Genomic DNA, 27160 nt, shown 5'->3' on the forward strand with positions numbered 1-27160 from the left:
GATCCTTTCGACTCTGATTACGTTCAAAGCAACGAGTATCATGGGAGATTTGCTGCAATTTTGAGAAATGAGAATCGGTATCGATCCCGTTCAGCGTCAACGCCAGCTAATATTCTCTGCCGGTAATTACGTCATCGGTCGCGTTTCCCTGAATTCTGAAAACCCAATCCGATCCGATAGTTTGACGAAATCGCGTAACATTAAGGTCGTGTCAATGCCTGTGCGGACGAAAGCAACTAGCTCTAGTTACCGTTACTCAACTGTGTAGGTTCGAAATCAACCCCCACCCTCGAACCCCCCAGCCTCTCATCCCCTTGACGGTCCGACCCCCGGCCCCCCCGTCCGCCGACGCGCACCCCTATTTCTCAACGCTAAACGCAACTAGGGTTTCAACTGTCCTTGTTTTCCTTTCTTCGCAGTGTTGTTCCAAGTGGGACGTGAAACAGTTGTCGAACATAAAACGGTACCGAGGGATCAGTGTTAAACGCGTGTAAAAACGAATGCGATAGAAATGTTTACGAGAGTGCAAAAAATTGTCAAAAAGCTCAGATGCGAAGGAAGAGAAAATTCGGTTCCTGACTTGCAATCAAGAGTGCTTCACCGTTCAATTTTTATATTATATATTATGTATATATATTTCGTTTTTTTTGTGTCTGAAGTACGAGCATAAACATTATCGCAAAAGAATATCGATCCTTTTGCGAATGAGGATAAAAAATACTGAGTGAAAAAATGACGAGTGTCTGAAAAAACTTCGCTGATTAGGTGCAGTCGTGTACGATCGGTTCATTTCCAGCGCTGTCGGCAAGTTACATGTGAGGAGTGACGAAGAGAGTTCGAAACGTAAATTGTGTCAGTGAAGGATATTTGGGTAAAAAAAAAAGAACCGATAAAAATCAACGAAACTGTTGCAAAACCAAAGCAAAAACATGACCGCATAAATCGTAAAAGTGACGCATCAATGATTTGTCGGAAAAATGCGTCCGAAGCCAGGAATGATCGGACTACCGTAAAAGAGGCAGGAGGCGTGATTCGTTCGAAGTGAGGCATCGTCGTCACCGTCATTATCATCGCCGTGATCGACTGCGTCCGCTAGTTTTGATCGCGGCGACAAGGCGAGCACCACGTGAGGGTGATTTTCCCCGCCCGCGGTATTTTTCCCCTCTGCGTGAAAAAGCAGCCCCGCCAGCGTCGCGGCGCCTATGGTGGTGGCGGTGGTGGGGGTCGGAGGTCGGGGGCCGGGGGCTGGGGGCGGCGGCCTCAAAAATACACCGCAACCACACCGCGCACCTCTACCGCAGAAGCCGCCACTTTCTACCGCCAAACCCAAACGCAACCACCGGCCGCAAGACTTACCCTTATTCTCGTGCTCCGGTTAACTTGGACCCGTGACAACTTCTCAACTCCGGTCACACCGCCGAGGAATTTTGACATTCGCTGAGCAGCCTGGGTGCGTGTAGATTACCTCGAGAGTTTGTGATTTTTTTGATTTTTTTTTTTTTTTTTTTCATCAATTTCGCTCCCAAATTTTTCACCGCACTTTTACCGATTTTTCATTTTTCCAAACATCGAACCTCCTCAATCACCGGACGACTGGCTCAAACTGTGACAGAGAATATAGTTGTGGTGATCAGTTTTTTTGCGAGAATACAACACGTTCGATTTGTGGTGCTGCGGCGCGATTTGAGATAGTGTGGATATCGGAAGTTGACTTTTCACTGTGAACAGAACTCGACGAGACTCGTTGCCTCGAAGAGTGCTTTGTGACGTATCGATGCGTAGTTCTGTGACGTAGTCTTAGTTATTAGTTGAGGAAACTGAAAAGTTTCTCCGTCGAATGGGAAGAACGGATCTGATCGAAGCGGAAGCAGCTCGAGTATAATAAACGAGAGTGCAGATAGACAAGTGAAGAAGGGGAAAATTCAGCGAAGTAAAAATCGTAAAAAGGGAGATCGGGAAACCTCCTCGATTCCAATAAAACGAATTTTCTCCGCGACTTGGCAGTCAAGTTTTGAAGAATTTGCAAACGGCCGCTCAACTCTGTCTAAGGATAATGAAATAAGGATCAAAGGCTGCCGGAGGAGGAGCAACAGCATCGGTGGCGGCCCCCCGATTCCGCCGTTTCGTTGTACGTACTCTCCGACCCGGGAACAAATCTAATTCCCGAGGGAAGCGATTGATATATTGGTGTTCCGGGACCGATTGAAGGAATCGGCATTTCTCAGGCGCGAATAATCGCCGCCTGGATCCTCGGAGCGATTCAACTGGTTCCGGAATCTTTTTATTACTCTGGTAAGATCGCGTAGTCGGGATTCGTCAAAGCTGCACCGTCGCGTCGTCGGGGAAACGGAATTGAGAAGAACCGTTGAGCCGTAGGTTCGATCCGGGACCGCCGTTCGGACATGAATTAATTTCCGCATCGGGTAATGCACCGCGGTCCGGTCTCATGACGAATCCTTCGCGTGCGGCCGTCCGTTCGGAGGATCGCCCTCTTCGCTTGGAATACAGAGACTCCACAGTGGCTTGCGCGAGCAACAGGGGTCGTCGGCTTCGGGGCTACTCCAGGAAAAGGATGCACCTGGCGAACGACGTCCCTGCCCAGGGCAACCAGGGCGCGAATCACCTCCCGGACTATCCGCCGAGCGCGGATCTCCTCGTCGAGCGGACCCTCGACGGACTGCTCGCCGAGCATCCCGGGGAGTTGATAAGGACCGGTGAGTTTTCCTTCAATAATTATTCTCAAACTCTTGGCAGATTTTTAGCATTAGGGAGGATGCCGGGAGGACGGGGGCGGGGGAACGAATGAAATTATCTCGAATGCCGTGTGCCCTATGAAAAGGATGTCCCCACGTCGTCTGCACGGTTCTTCCTGGGCACTGGAGGTCCAACAAGACGCTGCCGGTCGCTTTCAAGGTCGTCGCCCTGGGCGAGGTCAACGACGGTACCCTGGTCACCGTCCGGGCCGGAAACGACGAGAACTGCTGCGCCGAGCTGAGGAACTCTACCGCCCTGATGAAGAACCAGGTGGCCAAGTTTAACGACCTAAGGTTCGTCGGGAGGAGCGGAAGAGGTGAGTGCGTGCTGCGATTTGCGATTTGCTATTTGCGATTTGCGGTGAGGAAATTTGGAGGGACGGCCGCGTTTAACGGATGATTCTTTGAAAATCGGCGAGGTGGATCCCGGCCGCGTCTACCGGGGATGAATGATTCAGCGGGTACATTAGGGGGGATCCCAGATGGCCTCATTTCTCTATCGCCCAGTCCTTATTCGGGCTCATTTTTAATTCACTCAACAAATACCGGAGCCCGACCCCCTCCATCCATCCGTCTGTCGGCGGACACAGGATTTTTAATTCCAGACCTTCGTTAATAATTCACGGGCTCCTTTGCTGGAGCGGCGGTGGTTCCGTCCCTCAAGGAAAAAGAAGCCTCTGGGTTAGCGCGTTGCACCTGAATAATACATCGTAATAATCGCCCCCATTACCAGTAGTTAATGCCTAAGGAAAGAAAACTCCTCGGGGCTGAATATCGCCCGCGTTACTTTTCTTTCAGCCAACTCGACACCCCGACGTTTCACTTCAAGGGGCTGCAGACGACCTCCTAATGTCATTTATACCCTCGCGCCGATGGGAAAGCAAACGTTCTCTCGCAATCAGAAGCCAGACACCTTAAATTCGGTTTTTCGGTTCAACTCGGGCAAAAAATGCTAACGTACTGGGGAAAAAGTGCGCAAGCTTGGAAAACCGTTTTTCCCGTCAGCAGGTGGAAATTCTTCGCCTAGAATTGTGGAACTGCCGATTGTTATCGTCGAACGATCGATCCGCAAAAAGTTCCGGCAATTTTATAATATTTCCAATAGATTTTCCCATCTTACACTTCGAATTGGTCATTGGCTCGCTTTTCTCCGCGGGAAAATTGAGTGAAATTTCTGACGAGGGTCCCTGCAGAAGCCGCGGATAAATGCTCAGCCAGAGACGGTGGCATTGCTTAACGACGAGGCTGTCGGCTTGTTTATGGTAAATTGGAAAGGGAAATTGCAGTTAGATCGAGGGACGCGATGAACGACGAAAGCCACCCTCTTCGCGGGATTTTGGAGGGGGTGGGTTTTTCAGATTTTTTAACTGTCAACGGTAATGGTTCACGTCTCAGGGACATTTTCCGACCTCTTAGCCCCGGATTGCCAGAATTGCTCGCGTCAAAAGACAATCCCTCTTATATATACAGCTGCTCGGAATCTCACCTCCAAATCGTTCCCAATTCTTATCGCTGACGCTCTCGCCGACGGGTTTCACGCGCCTTTATCCCTCAGTTCGACCCGACTGAAATTTTTCGAGGCTTTTACAAGTTCAACCAGATCCGAGTACGTGTTTTTCTAATTTCGCCTATAATTGCGAAATTCAAGCTCTGGCTGCGACGGATCGCTGAATCGCGATTAGATGAGAGCAATAATTTGCTAAATCGCAGTCGAGTTTTTGGACAAACGTAATATTCGAGGATCAAGCTGAAGGGGTAATCTTGAATTTACTATATTATAAAAAACACATTACTAACTGCCGTATGTGTAACGTATGAAATGTAACTCGTGCAAAGCATCGAAGCGATGGTTGCTATTCAGCTAAATTAACGTGTAAATAGAGTGACAATTTATCGTTGTTTCGAATTTTAAGAGGATAAATTACAGAAATATACCAGGATGCGGAACGATCTCTAGAGATTAGGGTAAGCACACTATATGTACGTATCGGGGGCGATGCTACCGTTTCGGAATTTTTCGCTGCGGGGAATCGAGTATTTGAAATAGGGATTGTTCCGGCGAGTGGCTGAGTCTAAGCGGCTTTGGTTTCCATGGCAATAAGCTCTCATTACTGCATTACTGCCATCTCCTAACTATCAAACAGAGATTGACGGTGTACCGGCTCAAGGCTATAGCCAGACGCGTAAAGTAAGCCGAAATTCGTATACCTGATATCGATCGTGCGTGCGAACTGGATACACTAGGTTTACATTCGTGATTTGTTGATAAAGTGCTTCCGTGCAATAATCACCTCATTACACATGACACGAAATTATCCGTCCGATCGATAGATTGCGCTTAATAAATTCAGAAAACTGGCTAGATTTATATAATTGAGAATTTCTTTTTCCGAAAGCTCTACCTTATTTCCGGTTCTTTCGTCTTTCCGAAACTGGTCACGAAGCGCGTCGATTTTTCGCGAAATTGTGAAGGTGCGGGGAGGAGGGGGGCAAAAGGACAAGACAAACAACATAAATTTAAGATTTATTTCACGAATCTGTTTACTTGCAATACGGGAAAAGCTGCTGAGCCTCGGTGAAGTCGGGCTATTTTTCAGACACCTGATCCGTCCATCGTTGTTCACCAAAAATTGTTTACCGTTATTACCCTAATTTTTCGTGGCATTTTTCAGGCGCGTCATGTGATCGTATTTCACTCCTTCGCGAAATTATTACAGCGCGTTTTGGTCATCTGTGATAATAATCCCGGTTTTTATTGAGTGTAATCAACGCGATGGAGAACGATTTGCAAAACTGATACCTGCGCCTGCGTTGCGAATTATCATTCGCTCGCAATATATACATATATTTGTATGTATACATGAAGTAGCTTTGAAAGCAATAACGAGTGTATCCACAAATGCGAAAAATTCTGCAGCTTTCGTATGTACGTGTAGAGATCATATGCCATTTGACCAATCAACTCGCTAACTATTTTAATTGAATCACGAATGGCCCAACGAGCAGAACGTATTATGGGAAAAAAAAAACTGTTCATAAATCCGTGTAACGACAGAAATAACGAAAAAGCGGTGCGGTGATAAAATTTTTGGCATAAAATTTGACGATAAAAATTTTTTCCAGCAGCACGTTCGATGGAAATGTAAGTTTGCGAGCGCGGAGCCAAAAGTTTGGTCACTCTACGGTAAAAGAAACGACAATGAGCGAAAAAATGTGAAAAAAGTGAGAGAGGCGGAGAGGGAGAAACAGATTGTTGTTAATCCGGGGAGTTCCGGGCGCTCTAGAAACGGGAAATATTATCGTAGCAACGCAGGGCGTTATACATCATACGGCTCTCTCTGCTTTGCGATTCTGCCTCGAACCGTCGAGGATTAGCGTCAACCTCCGACGACTAGGAGGCTGGAGTCGACTCGGTACGTACGTGAGTGAATCCGTGTGCTTCGGCGTTGCGACGTAGTCCAAAACGACGAACGAGTCGCATAAATACAGGAATTACTGATGTTTTATGACGGTTCGCGATTTTCTCTGTTTGTGCGGGCAGCTATGAAAGAGCGCCCATTCGGGAGATTTCACCGACTCCATATATATATATATATATATATATATATATATATATATATATGTAGAGGTACACACACGATACCAGTATCGACAATTCCACAGTGTGCACAGAGGTAAACGTACCGGATCGCCAATAATAATAATAACAACAATAATAATAGTAATAATAATAATACCGTTCGCCGAAACGCGGAGAAAGAAATCAGGCATGATTTCAGCGGGAAATTAGCGCTGATACGAGTTCGAACTGTATAATACGAGATGAAGGAGTTAAATTTGCGTAAAATTCGTCAAATTTGCAAGAGCATATGTATAATAATGAAAAATAAAACGTTCACCCGCGAATGGGCCTGAATGATTTAATAACTCGAAAGAACTGTCCGCGTTGAGAAGGGTTGACGTACAATCTGTCGCCTTTAAAAAAAACGAGCCCTTTTTATTTTTCCCAACCTCCCGATCTGTCGGTCCGCCGAAACTCTGATACTGTTACCGGGTTCTTGGTGTAGGCGAGCGCTCGAGTGTTGGTAGCAGGTACGATTGGACGTGTGAATTTGCGGGCCAACCTGTGGCTCTGGATGGAAAAGAGAAGGAGAAAAGACGTACAAAAAAAAAAAAAATAATTAAAAAATAAACGACACGAAACACCAAAAAAAAAAATATACGGCAACGACTAACGAGGCGGTCGTTGGGCGGTAAAGCAAATCTGTGCGACGACTCAGCTCCGGTTTTTGTCCCTCCCGTATCTCCTTGGATCAAAGAATACCGGACGTACCGAGAGCAAGGTCTTAATTAAAGTTTCAGGTGACCGGTGCGAGTCGCACGGACTTCGTTAGGTTTGGAAAATTCCCCCCTCTCGTTGCCGTTTGACACCAATTTTGAAGATCGGCGGACGGATCTCACCGTCAAGATAACGACTTGTCGAACCTGAGAGTCTGATTTATCCCGGAGAGGAGGAGGTTCGCCTGCGCTTTTTTCCCCAATTAAAAATTAAAAATATACCGTCCCCTCGGTAAGTCTCTCACGAGGCTGGTACACCTATTTCAGGTAGAATCACGCACAGTTGACTAACTGCGCCGTCGATCTGCCTTGTCGCACGGATTATACATATTTTATTTCTCTTCCATCCGTCCGGCGGCGGCCGTCTTCCGCACCAGAGATTTCGTTTCTGTAATGCATCGGAGGGGCCTCGCCGTGTTACGAATCCAGGCATTCGCCTCGCGATTTCTCATATTTAACCGACGATAATTTTCGTAATGAATACACTACCGTCTGAACGGATATACGCGTATATTTAGCACGGACGCGCCCCGGTGATTCTACGTTTGATGACCGATCTCGTCCATTTCCCGATTGTCCGACTGACGTACGTACGTCAATTGGCTCCAATTTCAACGCAGTGGACGACTTACCGCATCGTTGTAAATTTATGTCGGTCCTTTATCCATGATTACCGTGGCAAGTTAACTATTTAGACAGGTGTAGCCGATTTCGCGTGAGGCAAATTCGGACTGGCGGCTGATCCGATCGCTACGTTGTAGAAATAGCACTACGCAGCTGATGTGGGAAATTCATTTATCGGATCGATTCAACGACGGTTGACGACAAAGTTGAAGACAAAAGTGTGGTATTTCCAATTCGTGTAGAGTAATGTGAACAGTGTTTGCAGGAAAGTTTCAAAATATTCAATAACCAGACGTACAAGTTCGATTTTTGTGTAGTACGAAAATCTTGATTCGAAATGAGAAATAAATAATAACAACGACACGACTGAATGTTGATAAGCCATCCCCGTTTGTCAAAGTTGCCTCGTGCGGGTCACCCTTAAGCTCTGAAAGAAGAGCCTCGCCGAGTCCACCGCTGATATTTTACTCCCCGCACGGTAAATCTTTTTGAAATATTCCCGCACGCAATCCGGTGTACCTGTCCCTCAACAGCGATTCGGGTAGTCAAAACGTCAGAATCTTAAAACACTGCAAACACCCTGAAATAACACTGGAGTGGCAAACAGAGGTTGAACCCCGCCATTCCGCGCCTCCTTTTGCTCGGGTGGCAAACAGGGGAGTTTTTAACACTGTATGATCCCTGAGTAAACTTGGGGTGAATATGAAATCGTTAAAAACCTGAATGCCGATGTTTTTGTGAACCGTCCTCGCCCGAGGCGCGTGTAAGATGCCCGCAGTAATTATTCAAATTTTGATCCTCGAATTTGGCGATGAGGAATAAAATGTCACTCGGTCGACGCCGCAAAGCTGCTGTCGAAACGCGATTCACTTTCCAACCTCGTGATGAAAGTGTCGAGGATACGATCGGTGTGGAGAAATAGAAAAATAATAAAACAAAAGGAAGACAAGAAGAAGAGTCTAGACAGTGGAGGGATGATACAACTACCGAATTGGTATAAGCAGACAGAATCGATGCGGTCTTCTCGAGGGGCACTGTATTCGCCACATAGTAAACGAGCTTTCTTGGAATCTCTCCAGAATGAGAGAAACTCTCGTGTTCTTTTCTTTCTCTCTTTTATGGCGACGTCAACAACTTTACGATTCCGTTAACGTCTGCTCGCATAATTTTTTTTCACTACAGGCATACCGAATCTACCTATGTATCCGAATTTCAGCCATTCTCTCGACGAATTCTCCGGCTTCCCCGGCGTTTAGGCCTGTCGCGAAATCCTAACAAGGCGAAAGTTTATTGCTGTGGTCCCGTAGGTGAGGGATGAGAAGCGGTTTCGAGGGTTGCCAAACGTCGAGGGGGCGTAGGTGAAGGGTAAGGGTGGAGGGCGGAGGGCGGAGAGGCGGCATTTTGGGGTGTTTATGAGGCATTATGTGTAACACGCTGGAAGAACGACTCCCCCGCAATTTTGGTGCTTGTGATACAGTTAGCGAAGGCGCGCGCGTGTAAGCCCGAACCGTCGGTGGTGTTAAATCGGAAGAAAAAAAATATTAATTAACGTCTACGAAACAGCAGATTCCTCGCTGGTGGAATTTCAGTTGGTGTAAATTCTCGTTCAGCGCGTAGATAATGCATTCGGGCATATTTGTCTATCGGTAATTGCATCTTCGGTAATCTGTGTATGTAACATACGCAAATCTGTTATACTCGCCTTTCAATTCCGCGAGCCAGTGTTAAAAATTTTTATAACACGTAGTACTCGTTCAAGGTAGAATCTTCGTGTAAACATTCCGTTTGAGAAATTACACGGGTGTTTTTGCGAAAGATTCGTAATTAGGAATTTAGGCGATCCGTTGGTCGTTGGAATTGTTCAAAGGAATTTTCAGATACCCGATCGGAGAAAAGCTCCGATCGCAATCATCCGCGCAGCGATGCGAATGATCTTTTAGCGGTACCCGGCAGCTCGACTCTCGACTGCTTACCGAAAAATGTTCTTACGGAAGAAGTTCTTTCGCAGGAAGTGTGAGAAAAATATGAGCTGTGGCGGGGGGTGACAAAAGTAGTGACAAAGCGGTCGCTGACGTAACCTACTCGTCGCCTGCGATCCTCCCGCTTCCGTTATCTCTTATCTCGTTTTTCTATCCCTCAGTCATTCCGCCCTAGGCGGTGTTTTGTTTTCGCTGCTCACTGCGTGAGGAAATTCGCGAGTTCCCCGTTTCGCTGGATATTTTCCGTGGCTCGACGGAGCGGCGACAAAGCTGTTAAATGTCGTGGTTCACCGTGAAAATTCTCCGCCACCCTGGCATTCGCCGTAAAATAAAACTGCTCAGTTTCTCTCCGCGAGCTAACCGACGCCGTTGTGCGACGTTGATGCCCGCAAGATTTTCCGTAAGTTGGACTGAAGCTGAGAAATTTTAAAGGCCCGAATTCGACGAGGCCTTGAGGTCAGTCGACCAATTAGAATTGAATAATTCGCGAAGACTGCGATTATATGTAGCTATCCGGGATGGAGAACGGAGGGAGAGGGATACGAAGGTGAATTCCAAACGGAGTCGTAACTCAACCGCGGAAAGAATTAAAAAGCATAAAAATGCGGCGAACGCAAAAGTTCGGTTTCTCGGATAGCCCGCAAGCCGGGGGTGCAAGTTCGCGGTGGGTCGCGTTATTCTGCCGTGTTCCACGTGCCTGTTTCTCTCTATTATTCAAATCCAATCCACGTGGCCGCAAAGTGCTTATTCCCATTTCCCCCAGCCCCAGCCTCACTTTCCAATCTTTTTATCACCAGAAAGTGATGAATTTTAGATCCTAACCGTCACTCGCCGCTAACCGCGGTCGCTTCAAACTCAAATAAGACTCCGATTGTCCGCATGCAGTTGCAGCAGTGGTTATGAATTCCAAAGAAGTAGTGACCCGCGAGAAAAGAAGAAGAGGTAAATAAAAAATAATAGCAACAACGAGGAATTCAAAATATATATTATATTTTTACTTCAATCTTAAAAAATTTCCACTCAATTCCTCAACACGATTATGGGTAATCTGAGTGTGGGATGAAGACCATGACGAAATGTATAACAGCTCGTGGTGAATTTGGTGGATCGGTTCTGTCACCGCTTCGAACGGTTACAGGATGTGCAGAGGCAGTAACGCGCTGCACTGTGCCACGTTTACTGGAAACAAAACATAAATGTGCCGGAAGTAAGGGGTAGTCGGATGGCGCCGCAGTGTCGGGAGGGGCGTGCGGGGAAAACCGACGGGAATATGCTAATGCCGTAAACATACGTACTTATGGACCGGGTTTGGCGTGTCCGGCACCTCGGCACCCGGTTCTGGACGAGATCGACCACCTCTGGTCCTCCGCGAGGTGTTGAAAGGCGTAATTTTTCACGTTTCAGGAAAGAGTTTTACTCTGACGATAATGCTGCAGACGTCGCCGCCGCAGGTGGCAACCTTGTCGAAGGCCATAAAGGTCACAGTCGACGGTCCCAGGGAGCCCAGGTCGAAAACAAGTGAGTACCTACGAAATTTATCTTGGATTCGTGTTGTTCGAGTCGACGAACACGGACGAACGGACGCTGCCGTCTTCATAAACGAGGAATTCACGCAGTGTCCTGTTTCAGGACATCAAGCTTTTCATCCTTATCACTTTGGGCCGCGTACCTTCACTTTCGCACATCCTCAGGATCATCTGGGATTCAAATTAACCGGTGAGTCGTCAGCGTTCCGTTTCTTTTTTTCTTGTTCTTTTTTTTTCTTTATCGATACTTCAACCCCCGTGTATTGACACGTCACGCGAAATCCCCTCGTGGAAATGATCGAGTCCGTAAAATACCGAATGCAGGAAAGTTATACCATCCCGAGCGAGTGACTGGTAAACGAGTTCTTGCAAGGCTGCATGGGATTCGTTGATAACTAAGTTTACAGCCCTTGCGAGAGCGACGCTCCGGTAGTCTTCGTCGCGAGAAGGGTGTCAAAATTGAGCGGCACCGGTTGCTGCGAAGTCAAAATTGAGTTTTGACTTCGAGTCTAAGTAGAGGAGAGTCTGATTAAGTCGGGCTCTTTGCCGTTCGGGGGTTAGGGTGGGAGGGGTTCTTCTCTAACTGGAGAACTTTGTCTTTTCAATTCCTGTCTGCAGAGCAGCTGTATATTATAAGCTCGGTGCGACTTTCCTCGGTACCTTCGATTATAATTTGCCAACAGTTTTGCCTTCGCATAGTCTCGCGGAAAGGCTCCCGTCTGTTCATCAAACAAATTATGAAATTCACTTGAGCAGCGACGTGAAATTTTTTGCGTTCATGACAGAAATTAATTTTCCCGCATCGCATTTCGTCTGAAAAAACAAAGACAAACGACTTTCGTTCAGCCATACCGCGTTTACCGATTCTAGAGCGGTATTTCGTTCTTCGTTGAAATTCGGCCAGAACTCGAAATTTTGACGAAACCGGCCTCGGTGAGTGGAAGTGATATTGGTGCACCGACAGTGTATTGTTTCGGCATGATAAGCGGCTTAACACACCCTCTGTTCAGCGACCCAGCTTCCCGCGCCCACCACACCACCCCAGTACCACCACCACCACCACCACCACCACCACCACCACCACTACGAATTCAGTCCCGCGGACGAGCCCGCAGTCGCGATCAAAATCGTAACGACAATGAAAGCTGGCCGAGCTCGCTGGGTCGTGGAGCCAAATTTTGCCGGATTTTATGGCGCTGTTATATAAGCCGTAACGGTGCATCCAAAAATCAATTTTCATAAGAGGGATGTAAACTCGAGAGCAGAAGAAACGCTTGATAAGATCGTCGCAAATTTGTCATTCGTTGAAGCGATATCTGCGCACTCTTTGTCCACAACTTGGCGACGGCTGATACGAGACCGCGAGTCATGATGTGCAAATTTTTCTCTCAGTGCAGGTGTAACGTGGCGATGCCTCCAAGAGTGAGTCGGTGTCTGTGTAAGAGGAGACGTTGGAAGAGAGGCGGTGTAGGGTTTCGAAATTCAAACTTTCCGCGTTACCCGACGAACCCCTTCGGTCATTTAGTTCGGCGGATAAAACACAGGTTGCGCCGCCGTCCGCTCCTCTTCCGAGCGGTCAGCACCCACCCCGTCCACCCCGTCCAGCCCAACCCCCGACCCCCAACCCCCAACCCCCGGGGCGAACCACCCGCCTCGCGATCCGAAGCCCGAGCCATCCTCGCGTGCGATCCCAAGAGGGTATCATCGGTGTAGTAAGGGTGTGTTTCAAGGGGTGGTTTATTAGATCCCGGCGCCAAGGGTTGATAAAGGAGACCCAAGCAGGGGTTGTTAAGGTGTCCATTGAGGTGTAACTAGGGGCTTGTTATTAAATTTCGTTCGGCCCACCTCAGCGCCAGAAGGGACGAGTTTCACGGGTTTTCATAAATGCTAAGAATATGGCTGATCGCTACCGTAGCGTCGGTCGTGCGTCGCCTCGCGCGAGTTCGTTTATTCATTCGTTGCCCCCCTATTACTTCGAAGCGATGACCGATCGATGTGCGCTCTGAGAAAAGAAGAATTTTTTAGCATCTTTCATTCGCACAGTTTCTTGTCAAAGTAATTTTCTTCTCTCAGAATGGTTAAGCTCCTTCTTTCATGTTTGTGAATTTTTTTCCCTCTTCTTCACTTCGCGCAGAGTCGGTATATTCATTTCTCGAGTGCTCTCGTATACTATATTTTTTCTTTATTTTTTAATGTTCATAATTCATCCCGCTTGGGTTTACTTCGTAAAGAGAAATTCCGGTTGTTATTCTTGAATGTAAAAATTTTCCCAAATTAGCAGGCGCTCTTGGAGTCATGTAAAGCCTTTCCTACGTGCCTTCCTCTCTCTCTCTCTCTCTCTACCCGTACGTTTAGTCGCCAATTTAAAATCCCGGAGTAAAAACGCCCCAATCAAGGTCTCTCGGCGTCTTGCTAAGGGGATGAAAAATCCGGAAGAGAGGTTTAAGTTAACAAGAGTCCCCGTTGGCCGCCGCCCTTCGCTGCCCTCCGTCACCCTCAGCCTCCCGTGTCAATTAACCGCCTCCAGGGGCGGAAAAATCGCAACCCCTGTTTCAATAAGGTGGCCTTTACCTCATTTGGGGGAGATTGTTAGGAGCGCGTTTAAAACTGTCGACTCCGGGCTGGCTCGGATCGCTTTGCAATAAATTTACGCTCTTAAAGCCGAACCTTTCATGTTTTTATTTCCTCCTCTTGAGATTGGTACCGTAGTGCGGACTTGGTTTCCAAGCAGCTTGACGATTCTTGAAAAATAAACACCCGTCATGCGCTGCAGCCGCACAATTGCAGGCATCGGGCACACGACCCAAACCTGAACTATTCCTTCCGCTGTAACGTAGATTTAATTAAAAGTCCTCCGCGTCTTGTTTCCGTACGAAAATCCCCTTTGAAAATAAACACTTTCTAAGGATCCGGGGACTCTTAGCGCGTATCCGTGGAAGAACTCGGGGCTGATCTTGGCAGGGAAGCGTCGCGCCGTATCAAGGGTTGTCCACTTCTCGTTCGGCGGCAACCTTTGCGTAGAAACTCTGTCTCGAATTTCGGAAAGGAGAGACACAGGGGTTGCCTATATCTACGCCCTTTCGTTTCATTCTTTACATTTCGTTTCCTCGGTTTAATCAGGTCTGCGTGGCATCTCCGAGCGAGGGTTGTTTACTCCCGCGGTAACAATCACGGGTATCCTTTATATCACGAGATCGGACGGATTCCCCCGCACGCCTCTCTTCTAGGCGCAGTCGTTATTACACTCATCGATCCGCGCAACGGATCAACAATTACTCTCGTTCCGTTTCAGCGATATACACTTTCTTCCGCGAAGACGGGCGTCTACCGTAAAAGGGTTGAAAGAAAACCGCGAGCCACGTGACCCGAGGCGAGTCACGTACTATTCCATTTCCTGAAATTTCTACTGGTGACACTTACTGGTGCAGGAGGAGGGACCTTTTGGGGTGGCATTTTAGGGGTTGCTACGCTGCGATAATGAGAACAGGAGCAGCCGGGTGAGTCAGGTTGGGCTTGGTTCGAGTAAAGACTCCCTTCGCACACCCTCGCACACCCCGTTCGCCAACCTCGACACCACACCCCCATAACTAGCGGAAGAACGCGCGAGTACCGAGCCGAGGAAAGAGCAAGGCTCCTCTCGTTGCGCAAGGGTTAGCACCTTGAGAAGGGCGTTTTAGGCGCCTGTTTTGCATAGATTTAAATAGATAAGAAGAGAGGAGGGGAAGAAGAGAGTGCGAGATAGACGGAGAGAAAGAGAGAGAGGGACCGAGTGGCGAGGAAAATACGAGAATTAATTTATTATGTGTTTTAGGATTCGGGACTTTAAGAGATCCCCGGATTTACAGTTCAGTTTGGGTTTAGGTTTTCGTGGGGTCCGCCCGTCGGAGTTTCACTTAATACCTCTTTAAGGCCATCCGAGTAAAGCACGGGAAGTCTTAGGCTCGGATCTTGTTTACTCAGCGAGGATTTTCGATAATTCATTATGGTTTCAAGGAGTTTAATTAAAAAAGCCTTCCACCTTCTGCAAACACGCGGTTCCTTTGTTTTCCTCGATCAGGCTATCCCTTGAACACTCACTCGAGGAGAGTCGAGTTTAAATCTCAAACGATAATAAGACTTTCCACAGGTTGCATCGAATTCATTCATATTTTTGGTATTTTCAAAAAGAATTATACAGCAATTCGATCAGTCTTGAAAGGGATTTTTATGAATCAACAATTTATACACGCGAAATTTAAGTACAGCTGCATATCAGAAATCATACTTGAATACAGTTCGATTGTTTGAGAATCGTAACGAAGTCATCGAAATTAATTTCTGTAGATGTTTCTAAGATTAGACTTTCCTTACAATCATACGATCGGTGTGATTTCGAATGCCGATTCCTCAAATCTTTCGCAGATATTCGAGCTGAACGCATTTGATCTATGCTGAGAGTAGGTTGAGAGTTCTTCTGACCACCGGCTGATTAGCTCAAGATGAATTTGGTAGCACGTATAAGGGTTGCTCCATGCACGTTCGAAGGATGATAGTTTATAATACGTCATCCCTTAAAAGGGACGTCATCCCTTGCTAGAATAGCTTAGAGTATAGCTACCGAAGGAAACTACCCATGGGGTCGTAACGCTTAAGCTTAGCATTTCTCACCCTTTAAAGGGTAGCGCGTCGGCTCTGCTGCTTCGTCTCCGTCTTCGTCGCCGTTCTCTCCTTGCGCGAACCCTTTTCCCCACACCCCTCATTAGTCTTCATTTGTTTTCGGAATTATCGCCCCCGCCCCTGTTCACCCGGTTCAAGGCGAAAGGGTGGGCTTTCAAGTTTATTAAATTGAAAATATGTTACGGGTAGTTTGGGTTAGCTGGTGTGGCACGAGCCGCGCAGGGGTGAAACTTCCGAGGGTGCAAATTTGAAGTTCAAGTGCCGGTTTGCCGTAGGAATTTTGCGCTTCGGTTTCAATGTACAGCGGAATTGTAAATCCAGGAATACTCAAAATTTTCCCCGCACGATCCCAACCCCGAGAAACTCCGATAACACCTCTCCGCGGACCGGTATATTTGAAACGTTTTTCATCTCAGAATTAAATTTCACCGAAAGACTTGATCGCTCACCACTGCCCGACCATATCGTCGGTCGCTCTACTTGGAGGCGTTCGTTAACCGGATATTCCGTTTCACTCGACGCGGTAAACAAAGCGTGCAGCAGAGCAGCTCGTGAATTTTCCAGTAGATCAAACAGCGCGGGCAGCGCAACCGAGATAGATTACAAAATCAGACAAAATAATCGAACGAGAATTAATTAATTCACTACTTTCCGACCGCACGCGAATTTCCATTAATCCGCCGGTCGCTTACACTCACAGTCCGTGCGTATGTACCGCGTTTCTCACACCGTCGAGTCAGACACTCGATCGTATACGTGTAACACATCTACACGCGAGTAAAGGAGGGAACGGGGACTCGCTGCTGGATGGGCGCATGCATGACACAACGAGCGAAGGCTCTTTGCTTTGTAAGCTCCAGTCCGAAGCTTTTCAAGTCGCAGGCTCTTATCGTTTTCTTAATCCTCTCATAAAGTCCCGGGTAGGTATTGTATAGCTGTACACAGGTACGAACATCGCACCGGTGGTAGTACGCTAGATAACAGTGTCCTCTCTGTTTTCCGAGCTTAAAGAGAGCTTAAAAAGTTCCCCTCCGTCTCCCCCTCCTCCCTACTCATCGCTCCCGCCAGAGCTTTTTCCCCCCACTCGAGGGGCGCGCATTTGCGGGCAACCAATCCGGCCAGCCGCAAGCGCCACAGGTCACGCCCAGGAGCCAGTAGCTCGGTATGTATCCCTACCACCGACTTCCCCTCCGTTTCCCGCTCCCGTTTAACTTCAAGAGTAGAGATGCTTGCAGCTAGCTTTGAGGGGAACATTTTTTTTAAATCCTTCTGCTGCGCACAGATGACGGAGTAATCTAAGATGATTTTTTGGAATGAACTCCGTGTCGATATCCCGCTTCTCGCGATGACGAATGCTCAAATTGGAGCGATAGCAGCGGATAAAAAATAATGGCAATCCATCAAAAGTTTGTTTTGTGAAATCTTAGCTGACGCCAGGTGTAAAGGAGAAGCGGGAAAAGAGTCTTCTTCACTTTATGGAATTCAATTACCATTTGGCAGATTTTTTCGCGAATAATCTACTCGAGCTTGCGGCTTTAACTAATCAGTAGGTATATATCGAGAACCAGGAACCGGTATAGTTGAATTCTACAGAAAACATTCCCTTCGATAGTTTTTTTCTAGTAGATAATTGAGCACTTCGGATAACAATGATTGAGGAACTAAATGCGGTGATGCATAAACGACACACTGTTGGATCGGTCATTATTTGAAAAATACCTCTATGCATCTTCGGTTCGGACTTTTCTCGAAACTTAATGCCGTGGCAAAAAGGGATGCTAGTTGCAGTTGATCTCGAACGCCGCGACGAATACCCGAAGCTTTCAACGTGGGCGGACATTACGCTAAGTAACCTGGTATTTTATTTGATCTCTCAGGACTGCCACACCTGGGCCTGGAGGGAGTCGGAGCCGGGGGCGGATGGGGAGGTTTGCCCCGCGGCGGTCTCCCCCCGCACTGTCTTCCGCCGCCGCCGCCGGGCCACCACTCGCATTCCCACCCCCCGCCAGGAGGTGCCTCAGCATTCAACCCGTTCCAGCACGCTATTGAGCAGCGCTCGCCAAGAGTGCCCGCTACCACCGGTAAGGAACTTCCCGGTAACAGGAAGCTCGACGCATCTTACAATTAGCCCAAGTTCCGACTTGGCCTGAGATCAAAGACCAGGGAAATGGTTTTCGCTGAACCGCGTTCAATGCACCTGCTCGTCTTCTCTTTCCTTTTTCAACGGGCTTCTTCTCAATGTCGAGCGAGGTAGCCGCTGCCGCCGCCGCTGCTGCTGCTGCTGCCTAACGAGCCTTATCGCCCCGACGTCATGTGCCGACTGTTTACTTTACAGAATCTTCGCGTGGAGATCTTGGTCCCATAACCGTTTCTGTGAGGGATGTTAGCCCCACAGCATCCCCTGGAAACGGGCCAGGACTGCTAACCACCGCTGCTGTCGCCGCTCCAACCCCGCCAGCTGAGCCAACAAATGCTACGTCAAGCCCGTCGACCCACCACCCGCCTCATCATCATTTCCAAGGTATTATCCCCCTCGAGTTATCAGGCGCACGTCACCTGGTCCGCGGTTAACGCGTCTTCTTCGACTACGCACCAGATCGATTGATCCCAATTTCCATGGTTCCAGGCCTTCATCCGGCGCTTCTTGGTCCACACAACCCGCTCTTTAGCTCGATATTCGCACCTCTGGTCCCGCATCAGTCGCATTGGCTGTTTAACCAATTGTATCAGTCGCAGCCGGAGTGGCACGCGCTGGCTTTGCACATGGCGCATCAGCGCCTTCAGATGCCGGACATCCGGCCTGGCCAGCTGCGGAAACGCCGTGGATCCAGCGGCAGCCCCGACGGAAGTTCGAAGGACGATCCTCAGCGGGAGGAGGAGGTTCTGGAGGACAGGGACGGGGACGTCGAGGAGAGGGAGAGGTCTCGGGACACCGACAGTCCCGAGGGTAGCATCGAGGTGGACGACGAGTCCGACCGCAGGCTAGAAGGGGCGAGCAGGATCCCCATCGGACGGAAGCGGGACCGCACGAGAAGCGAGGACTCCTCGGAAGAGTTGACCATCTGCATCCAGACGAACGTCAACAATTTCAAGGAGGATTTGAGCGTCGCCAGCGACCTGGACAACAGGACAGATCTGACGATAAAAATACGACTCGAGGAAACCGTCGACTTGAGCACCAAGAGCAATCACGACAAGGAGAACAGGGAGGAGGACTTGAGCAAGGGTCAGGATCTGACCACACGGAGAAAGGAGGAGGACGTGGCCACTAGGGAGCCAAAGAGACCCAGGCGGGAGAACACGCCACCCAGGCAAGTCTGGAGGCCCTACTAGGCCGTGACTGACGAAACGGAAACGGAATCTTAGCGTAAGAAGTTAAGAACCGTCGGTGGACACCGTTCGCGACGAAAACCACGGGTTTTCAAAATCAGCCATCCGAGGTTAGACCTCGACGTAGGCTCGTGGCGCGCAGTGATGTTTACACCTCAGTGGGCAGTTGAGTTTCCCCGCAACTAGTCGGCGACTGAGGTGACCCGGGGTGGCCGTCGTGGTCGACGTGGTCGAAGCGGCCGAGACGCAGGGACTGAGGGCGGATCAGCCTCGAGTGCCGTTGGGATCCAGGAGAACGCCTCCCGGTGATACAGTTTTCGCGACAACGAAGATGCCAAGCGATGCTCCCGGTGTGTTTCCGATTCTCGGTCGCTTCGATGCGTCCGCAAGTCAGCAAGTCTTTGTGGAACAGTCAGAAGATCGAGATGGTTACTCGTTGATGGTTCGTTGTTTTTATTTTTTTGTTTTCTTGATGCTTGGAGACCGTGGTGGAAATATTATCATGAAAGAATTCTTAACGATTCATGGACTAACCAGGGTTAACGTCTGTTCAACTTGTATATATAATAATGACGTCCTAAATTGAGTATAAGAAAATTATAAGCAACATTGTCGTTCTCGTTGAACGAGTCCTGGCGGTCCTGCTCTCGTGATTATCACTGTTTCAATGAGAATTCATGCGGTGATTCATGAGGAGACTTTACGTCAGTGGTAAATTTTTGACGATGGCATATGTATCCGTAATGTGATCGTGTGTACTGCATCGTTGGGAGATTACAATATCTCTGGTGATGGTGAAAATTCAAATTCCTTCCAAATCTTGTTTTCTAGTTGTTATTGATTGACGATTAAAGCTCTAACATTATGAAAGAATCTTCGACTTGAATCGGATTTGACAAGGTTGCGGATTATTAAACATGCCGTTGCTACGAGCTCTCTTTAACTGCTGTGACTCGAAAATCAAGGTATAATGTTTACTTGAAATCATGTTGATAGGAAATAGACATGTAACCAGTTTAGAATGAACCCGAATAATCACTCAGGCAATAACGTTCATCATACGAACAATTGAATACAACAAAATTCGAATTGGACATCGAGCCCGTTCAAAATGTATGATTGTTTCTTGTGGTTTCATTCTGACGACGTTTCCAAAATAAAATTCGTCCATGATAAGCGATATTTCATTAAATCGTTTCATGTCTATCGAAAAGTACAACTTGTCTAACGAGCAAATAACAGCTAGAAATTCAAGATTACAGTTCTCATTTGAAAATCATCTAACAAATAAAATGCATCGTCGAAGGTACTGAATCTCCGTTACCCGCAGATGTGTCTGGGCAAGTCGTTGCGACGGGTAATTCATTATTAAACATAGGTAAATAATGTTGTAACTTTCGCCAACTTGTGTCACGGTCGCGGTTGCCGAGAGACGACGGATTACAGAAGAAAGAAAGGAAGACATTGGTCGGCGTGCAATTGGTTGATAATTAACCTGCCCACTTAATTGTCTGTATCGATTTTCATTAGTGACGATGAATCTAATGCAATACCATCTAATTTGTTCACGTTAATTGAAAAATTTCACGACCCTGTAAATCAGTCAGACATACCATCTAGCAAAATCTTAAACCATGGACGTAATCATCGTTCACTTATACGTGCATCGGTTGCAGACGAAGATAATACGACTCAGATGGTTCTCGGTTTATGACAGGATCCAGTCACCCGACTTCAAATTCCTGTCTCACAGATCATGAAATCATTTTCTGCCTATTGTCTGTCCCGTCAATCGATCGACAGTATCTGCATGTTTGGTTTATTGAGACAGCAGCCCCCATGGAAAAAGGATGCCAAAAACGCGAAGCATCAGAGCAACGAATTAGGAAAACGCGAAACTTTCACTTCAGTTACTAACTGCGGAAAGTGCGATCGATGCGTAGCTCAAAGCTGTAATCGATGACAGACCTATAAAGACGACAATCCGGGCGCATAAATTGCTGCAGGGCTGCAACAAAGGGCTTTTTTGAGGATCACGCGTCACTGATTAACATCGAAGGTTTTATTGAAGATATCTCGAATGAGGTTTAATTTTAATCCCGCTATTTAATATCGATGTAAATATCTTAGCCTTATCCCTTACACCTGCTAAAATTCGAAAATGAATATATGATACGACGTATGTAATGTATAGCTTAGGTATGTAAAATGTAAGAGAATGTAATTAAGAGAAAAATATCTCGGGACAAATCTTGAGATCGGACAATTTGCCAATATATTATTTTTAACCGTTCGTTTAGCCGATGATCCGAGTGGATGGCGTGTCGAATTCGTTCCAATAAACGTCCAGGCAGTTTTAATTTCGAAATTTTCGTTGGAATATTCTAAGATCGTCTCGTCAGGCGATTCGACTTCACACGAAAAAGAACCTCATCTTTAATTTAATATCGAAATTCAGTAAGTATTTCGCTATTTGTCCTCATATCTGTTACTTCTTCCCTTCACGCCTTCCCTTCGTCCCCTCACCTCGCGTATATATATATACATATATATATAAGATTGAAATCATCAACCGTTCGGAATGTGTTATGAAATAAATATCATTTGTTCTATTAAACTAAAGTCGTATTATCTCCTGGTCATTAATTGCATGCGGACTAATCAGAAGTTCCACTATCGTAAGTAGGTGTATTTTATTCTGATTGTTGTTTATTGTGAAGATGGAAATTTTATATTGTGACGAGATTTGTTTATTGGATCTTATTGTTAGACAAATCCCGTTCAAGTACATGAAAACAAAGTACTGATGAAGTAGTGGCGGAATGAAGAAGCCGAGGTTCCAATACAATCACTTCATTGTGATACAACACGATCAAGAATGTATTTATTAATATTCGGTATCAGATACCGCAGATAGTGCAATGAATATATATACCTATGTACCATATGGATGAAAAATGGAATAGTGGATTTTTCCGTTAAACGCGATCGTCGCTCGATTCGAGAATACAGCGTTTTGACGAATCGAAACAAAATCATTGGAGCTGTAAGCGCGTGATATGATAGAGAAAACGCCATGACTTGAAGAGTCCTAATTGCGTGACTAAAACGCATTAAATTCGCAGTGACGTATTCGGAAAACTAGCCTGGCAGCCGGGTATTGGCCTCTGGTCGGCGTATCACAACAAACTACCCCAATGACGAGATGATTAAAATTTCACGGGAAGCTGCTCCGGCCGTTCGCTGCACCGAAAACCCCCTACGATTCCGCGTTGGTGACGAGGTTCGTGGCTCGTGTGAGAGCCAAAAGGGAGAATGATTGGTACGCGACCACAACCACCCCCGTTTTTAATACACCCGCACCTGCATAGGTATACATTATAGTTGGTCCAACCCCCCCCCCCCTCTGCCCTCGTTGATTTCAATGGTTCAGCCCTGGGTCGCCGGTGTTCCCCGACAGTATCTATCGGTTGTCCATCGAACCGTGGAACTATGGATCCGCGCGCCATCCGATCTCGTCAATATCACGACGAGCAGATTGATTCATCGATTGAATATCAACTCGGCGAGAGCTGCTAAAATAGACGGTAAAAAGTAGGCGCCGGACGAAGCTGACCGATCGTTCATTCGCTGTGCCGCACAGGCACGGGCCGGAAATGCGGTGCGCGGTGATTCCCAGAGAAATTGATGTTCGGGAAAATTATTTCGGCGTAATTCGAAAACGGCAAAATCGATTTACGTATGTTTTTCACATCTTTTTTTTATCCCCCCTGACTAAGTGGTTTCAAATTACAAGGCTATAGTGTACAGAGAGCAGAGAGAAATGGTGAAATTCAAACTGTTTCAACTGTTTATTGATATGCATGAAAAATCTTTTCACCACACTGGAACTACGTAGTTAGAAGTCTGTTCAATTATCATACTAATTGTCAAACTTTCAACGAATTTCTATATTCGATATTTTACGTTGGGCTTGAAGGACTGGACAAATCCAAAAATATTTGAAACCATTGAAATAATTTTAATACGGAACGTAGGTCTCGATGATATTTTTCACGTGTTTATTAAAAAGTAATAGTGTGTATTTTTTATATTAACAGTTCCGAGCAATATTATTAGAATGAATTTTCGATATTTTCGTGACATTAATTAACACTACCCTCCACTATATGTATATTATGACATAGAGGTCCTAATGTTTAGTAAATTCTGTACTATACTGATGTAACTGTATCGTCTTAAATACCTGGCACTTCGCATACAAACCAAGGTCGATCACACTTGGTGAGTGACAGTAATTGAAACACAGAAAACCTAGTGGTTTTAAATATTTATTCCAATTTGATACATCGGCAGCAGAACTTCATTTGTAAAATGGATACTGCTCATAACACGCATGATAAATCAATATCTGATTGTACGAGGCGGCCAAGCCTAGGGCAGCTCACAAACGAAGCTGGATAAGTGAAAATTGCAATTCTGGTTGTTGAGTTTACCGTCTGAAATGTGGATCGATCCACAATGTTCATCTCCGTCGTCCCGGTAGCTAGGTTCACCCTCCTGCCACTCGCTGAATCCTGCCCCAAACAATGATTGACCATCAATTGTCACCCATTGGCCGTCCGCGTACAAATCATGAAAACCAACGTGGGCATGGTTGGGGGAGTTTCCACCCCTTGTAGGACCCGCTTTTCTTAGGAGTGATACGATTAGTTCCGATTCGGTACGAGAGTTGACGACAGCGAGGTGGGCCCTTTCGTCTCGGCACTTCGTCCAAGCAGTTGACCACGAAGACGCTTCGGTGTGAACCTTATGAGCACCGATTCCCGGCGTGTAGCTACGGATAATTGGAATCAGTCATGGTGAGTGACACGTCGAAAAAGGAACAATTGAGTTCCAAAGCGGTGTCTTTACTTGACTAAGGGTACGTGCCGTTGGAATTCCAAAACTTTGGGTCGATATGTAATTGGGTCGATATGTAATTGCAATTATCAATAGTTTCACGCGGCAAGTATGTATCTGCCGTAGTTTGTGGATCGATTGTATTCGTTTGCCTCCTAGATATTACAGGTTCAAATAAAGACGGAAGTTGGTGTTCTTCAAATGGCATTTTCCTAGCGTCACACTTTTTCTCCAGAAAATTCGAAATAATTACACAACTATCCCGATAGTATGGAGAACAAACGATTTATCATCGAACTAGGTAATTTGGAACAATAAAAAAAATTGGAATTCAGAAATAACTTTGAGACTTAATCTTGACATATTTATTGCATTTCTTCTTCATTTCAATAGCTTAATTAATTTAATAGTTTATAATGATCGGATTGTAAACGGGACAGTGATTTTTGGTTCCTCATTACATGCTACCAGGATCTAGCTAAGTGACTGATTCAAATTTTCAATAAATAATTGTGACATACGGAGGATTTTGAAGAACACTCATTTCTGCTATGATTCGAGCTGATTACAATCAATCGAAATGAGTGGAAAATTTCGGTAATTACAAGTTGAAATTTTTACATTAATCGAAATGACGTGGAGTCTTACTGACGTGTTCCCTTACGGAATAAACTTTCTTACGTGTAGTCGTTCCGTTTGGTGAGGGAAATGTTTGGAATGTAGGTGAAATTAAGTAGAGCTGGTAGAGCGTCGGACCGTAATCCCGAGCTGAAGATTGGGCTGAAACAAAGAAAGTTAACGAGATGACGAGAGGGTGGCTTAAGCCCGAGAATACATAATAAGATCAATGTGAATTGACACTGCAACTCTAGTAATATATTGCGAAGTTAGTGTCTGGACGGAATCGCAACACACTTAGCTAGTAAGATAAATACAATTGTCCTCTTCGTAATTATATTTCACAATGTTAGTGTGTCTTATCTTGTAGGTTTTCCAGCAAAAATATCACCTACGATGAAATCCTTGATCGTGAATACAAAGAAAGATGTTACATTGAAAATTCTTGCACAGTAGTGTAAGCATGTATAGTAAAAAAATGTCTAGCTTTTATTTTAGTATAACGCTGTGTGTTTCGAGCATTGCAAACCAATCGGGTCAATCAATTGATGAAACACTAAAACTGATAGTCACTCACGTGTTATAGCTGCGTTTCGCATCCGTCTCCGATGGTATCTCTTCGATTCTCCGATCTATTTCTGGAATCAACATTGTATTTGTATTCCCCTGCGATGGTTTTTGCTCATTCAACGTACGGTCGATGGCTGGGATTGCTGTTGAGTAATCAGATTCAATAACGATTGGTCGAATATTTGACGCGGGGCCAAGGATATATACTTGTCCGAAAACGATTAACGATAACACCGCAGACATGGTGACCCTGGATTCAGCTCAGTAGAGATCCAACTGTCCGTGGTGGCGGCAGTCGTGCAAATTTATACTCACGAAGTTAGGTTGGGTTCATACATATGTATATATGTCATGAGGAAATAAGCCATTAATAAATGATGTCATTTTTGAATAAGCAGCGGTATGTTAGGAATTCACGAATGAAATGGTAACCGGTTTGGGGACCACAAGAGCTACCTTGATAGCCTTGGCCGTTATACTGTTTTTTCTTTGTGACGAGTCATCTTTGATTTTGCACATGCGAGATTCAACTCCTCGCTGATTTGTTAATTTTTTTCATTATTTCATTCGTTTCTCAAACAGGTCAACGAATGTTGACAAGTTGAATACGAAAATATGAGGAAATGTGTCTAAAATTAACACATTTCCAAAAACTCGTCGGTTTATTTCTGTCATACGTCGTTTTAGAGCTCTTCTCATTTCTCCCAAAAACTTTGACTCACTTGGACGAGGGGTCATTCACTTTCGAATGACTTGAGTGATCGTTTCATGAATTATTTCAACCATTGGTATTGTTTGATAGTCGAAAAATAAATTTCTTGCCATGCTGCATGATTTTCCAGTAGTAGTTATTCCACGTTAGTCCTTCCTTGCATTGTTAGATAAAGTTTTCCTGTTTGTGGCTGATGTAATTAACTTCGAACCCAGCGATAATTTTAGACATTCACAATGTGCTTACCACTTTTGCGCATGTACACATTGTACACGTTGCTCTGGGCACACGGAATGAGATGAGTTCGAATTCGCGAGTTAAGGAAAGAGAACGAGAACGATTTTAGGATATTTATTTTAAACCTCTCGGGGCTTTGTTCCGAAGTAGAAGAAGCGCCGAGAAGGCTGACGGGCGGGCATTACTTGCTTTTTCGTTTTCTGTTTTTTACACGCTCGCGCTTTTTCTCGTCACTTTTTTCTTCAATTTTTTTCACTCTCCTTCCAGGCGAGCACTTTAGATAATAACGCCGGGACGCTTAACCCGACGAAAGGGTAAATTGGGTATTCATCTGGGAAATGATCATTTGAATTTTCACAATTTTCACCTCGCGCAATTTTACTTTCAAGTCAAATATATTCTGAAATCTTTTCCTGAGTCCACAAGCATGTTAAATTATACTATCGTCTCTTTTCGTCTATGCGTACCTAGATTATATCTGTGAAAGTGGAATGAAGATGAGTCGAAATCGATGCAAGATATCCATCATTTAATTCTCACATCGATTATCGCGTCAGACGGAATTACATGCACTTGGTGATTATACTTCTAAATGTAGATACAACCTGTCTGTGAATGTCTGCAGCGAGATTGATAAACTGACCAATGCAGTAAAGGTACCTCGCGGATAATAGTTCACCATTTTCATGATTTCATCTCAGAGACCGAGTTGATCGATGTTTGTCACTCATTTTCATTTTTCTGAATCCATGCTCGACCGTGCCGACCAATGGTTCGATCTCGCAACGATGGCCGACGGGAGTGACGCGTATTTCACGAGTCAATCTGCGAGGCGGCGTCGTTTCGCCTGTAATGGAATCTCAGGTAGCGGAAACGGGCGGCGATAAAGAGGCGCGGGTCAGACCGCGACTGGAG

General features: G+C 46.1%; 2 protein-coding genes across 4 annotated transcripts; one reads left to right on the forward strand and one right to left on the reverse strand.

Moving 5' to 3' along the window:
* The first annotated feature begins 1286 nt into the window (after positions 1-1286).
* Positions 1287-21822, forward strand: LOC124213668 (uncharacterized). 2 transcript variants are annotated; one of them, XM_069133598.1, is made up of 7 exons: positions 1287-2714; positions 2840-3070; positions 11099-11212; positions 11324-11410; positions 17754-17957; positions 18212-18397; positions 18503-21822. In XM_069133598.1, exons 1-7 carry the CDS (start codon positions 2447-2449, stop codon positions 19207-19209), a joined length of 1797 nt encoding a protein of 598 aa, XP_068989699.1. In that variant the 5' UTR covers positions 1287-2446; the 3' UTR covers positions 19210-21822. The 2 variants fall into 2 exon arrangements, with proteins under 2 accessions (XP_068989699.1, XP_046471265.1); XM_046615309.2 differs by having other exon boundaries at positions 11333-11410.
* Positions 21823-23521: 1699 nt separating this feature from the next.
* LOC124218832 (hemolymph lipopolysaccharide-binding protein-like) lies at positions 23522-25582 on the reverse strand. 2 transcript variants are annotated; one of them, XM_046625805.2, is made up of 4 exons: positions 25504-25565; positions 25304-25439; positions 24790-24888; positions 23522-24043 (listed from the first exon to the last, which is right to left on the reverse strand). In XM_046625805.2, exons 2-4 carry the CDS (start codon positions 25375-25377, stop codon positions 23641-23643), a joined length of 576 nt encoding a protein of 191 aa, XP_046481761.1. In that variant the 5' UTR covers positions 25378-25439; positions 25504-25565; the 3' UTR covers positions 23522-23640. The 2 variants fall into 2 exon arrangements, with proteins under 2 accessions (XP_046481761.1, XP_046481681.1); XM_046625725.2 differs by having other exon boundaries at positions 25304-25582.
* Positions 25583-27160: the final 1578 nt, after the last annotated feature.

The sequence above is a fragment of the Neodiprion pinetum genome, chromosome 1 (assembly GCF_021155775.2).
Source record: "Neodiprion pinetum isolate iyNeoPine1 chromosome 1, iyNeoPine1.2, whole genome shotgun sequence".
Classification (NCBI taxonomy): domain Eukaryota; kingdom Metazoa; phylum Arthropoda; class Insecta; order Hymenoptera; family Diprionidae; genus Neodiprion; species Neodiprion pinetum.

What these genes read in the sequence shown, in the direction of transcription:
- LOC124218832 (XM_046625725.2), bottom strand. Translation starts at nt 25,539, where the DNA reads ATGTCTGCGGTGTTATCGTTAATCGTTTTCGGACAAGTATATATCCTT. An exon ending in GCGAAACGCAGCTATAACAC is followed by an intron (nt 24,889 to 25,303) that starts GTGAGTGACTAT and finishes TCTTTGTTTCAG; the next exon opens with CCCAATCTTCAGCTCGGGAT. An exon ending in ACCAAACGGAACGACTACAC is followed by an intron (nt 24,044 to 24,789) that starts GTAAGAAAGTTT and finishes AATTATCCGTAG; the next exon opens with CTACACGCCGGGAATCGGTG.
- LOC124213668 (XM_069133598.1), top strand. Translation starts at nt 2,447, where the DNA reads ATGACGAATCCTTCGCGTGCGGCCGTCCGTTCGGAGGATCGCCCTCTT. An exon ending in GGAGCCCAGGTCGAAAACAA is followed by an intron (nt 11,213 to 11,323) that starts GTGAGTACCTAC and finishes GTCCTGTTTCAG; the next exon opens with GACATCAAGCTTTTCATCCT. An exon ending in GCCTCATCATCATTTCCAAG is followed by an intron (nt 18,398 to 18,502) that starts GTATTATCCCCC and finishes CCATGGTTCCAG; the next exon opens with GCCTTCATCCGGCGCTTCTT.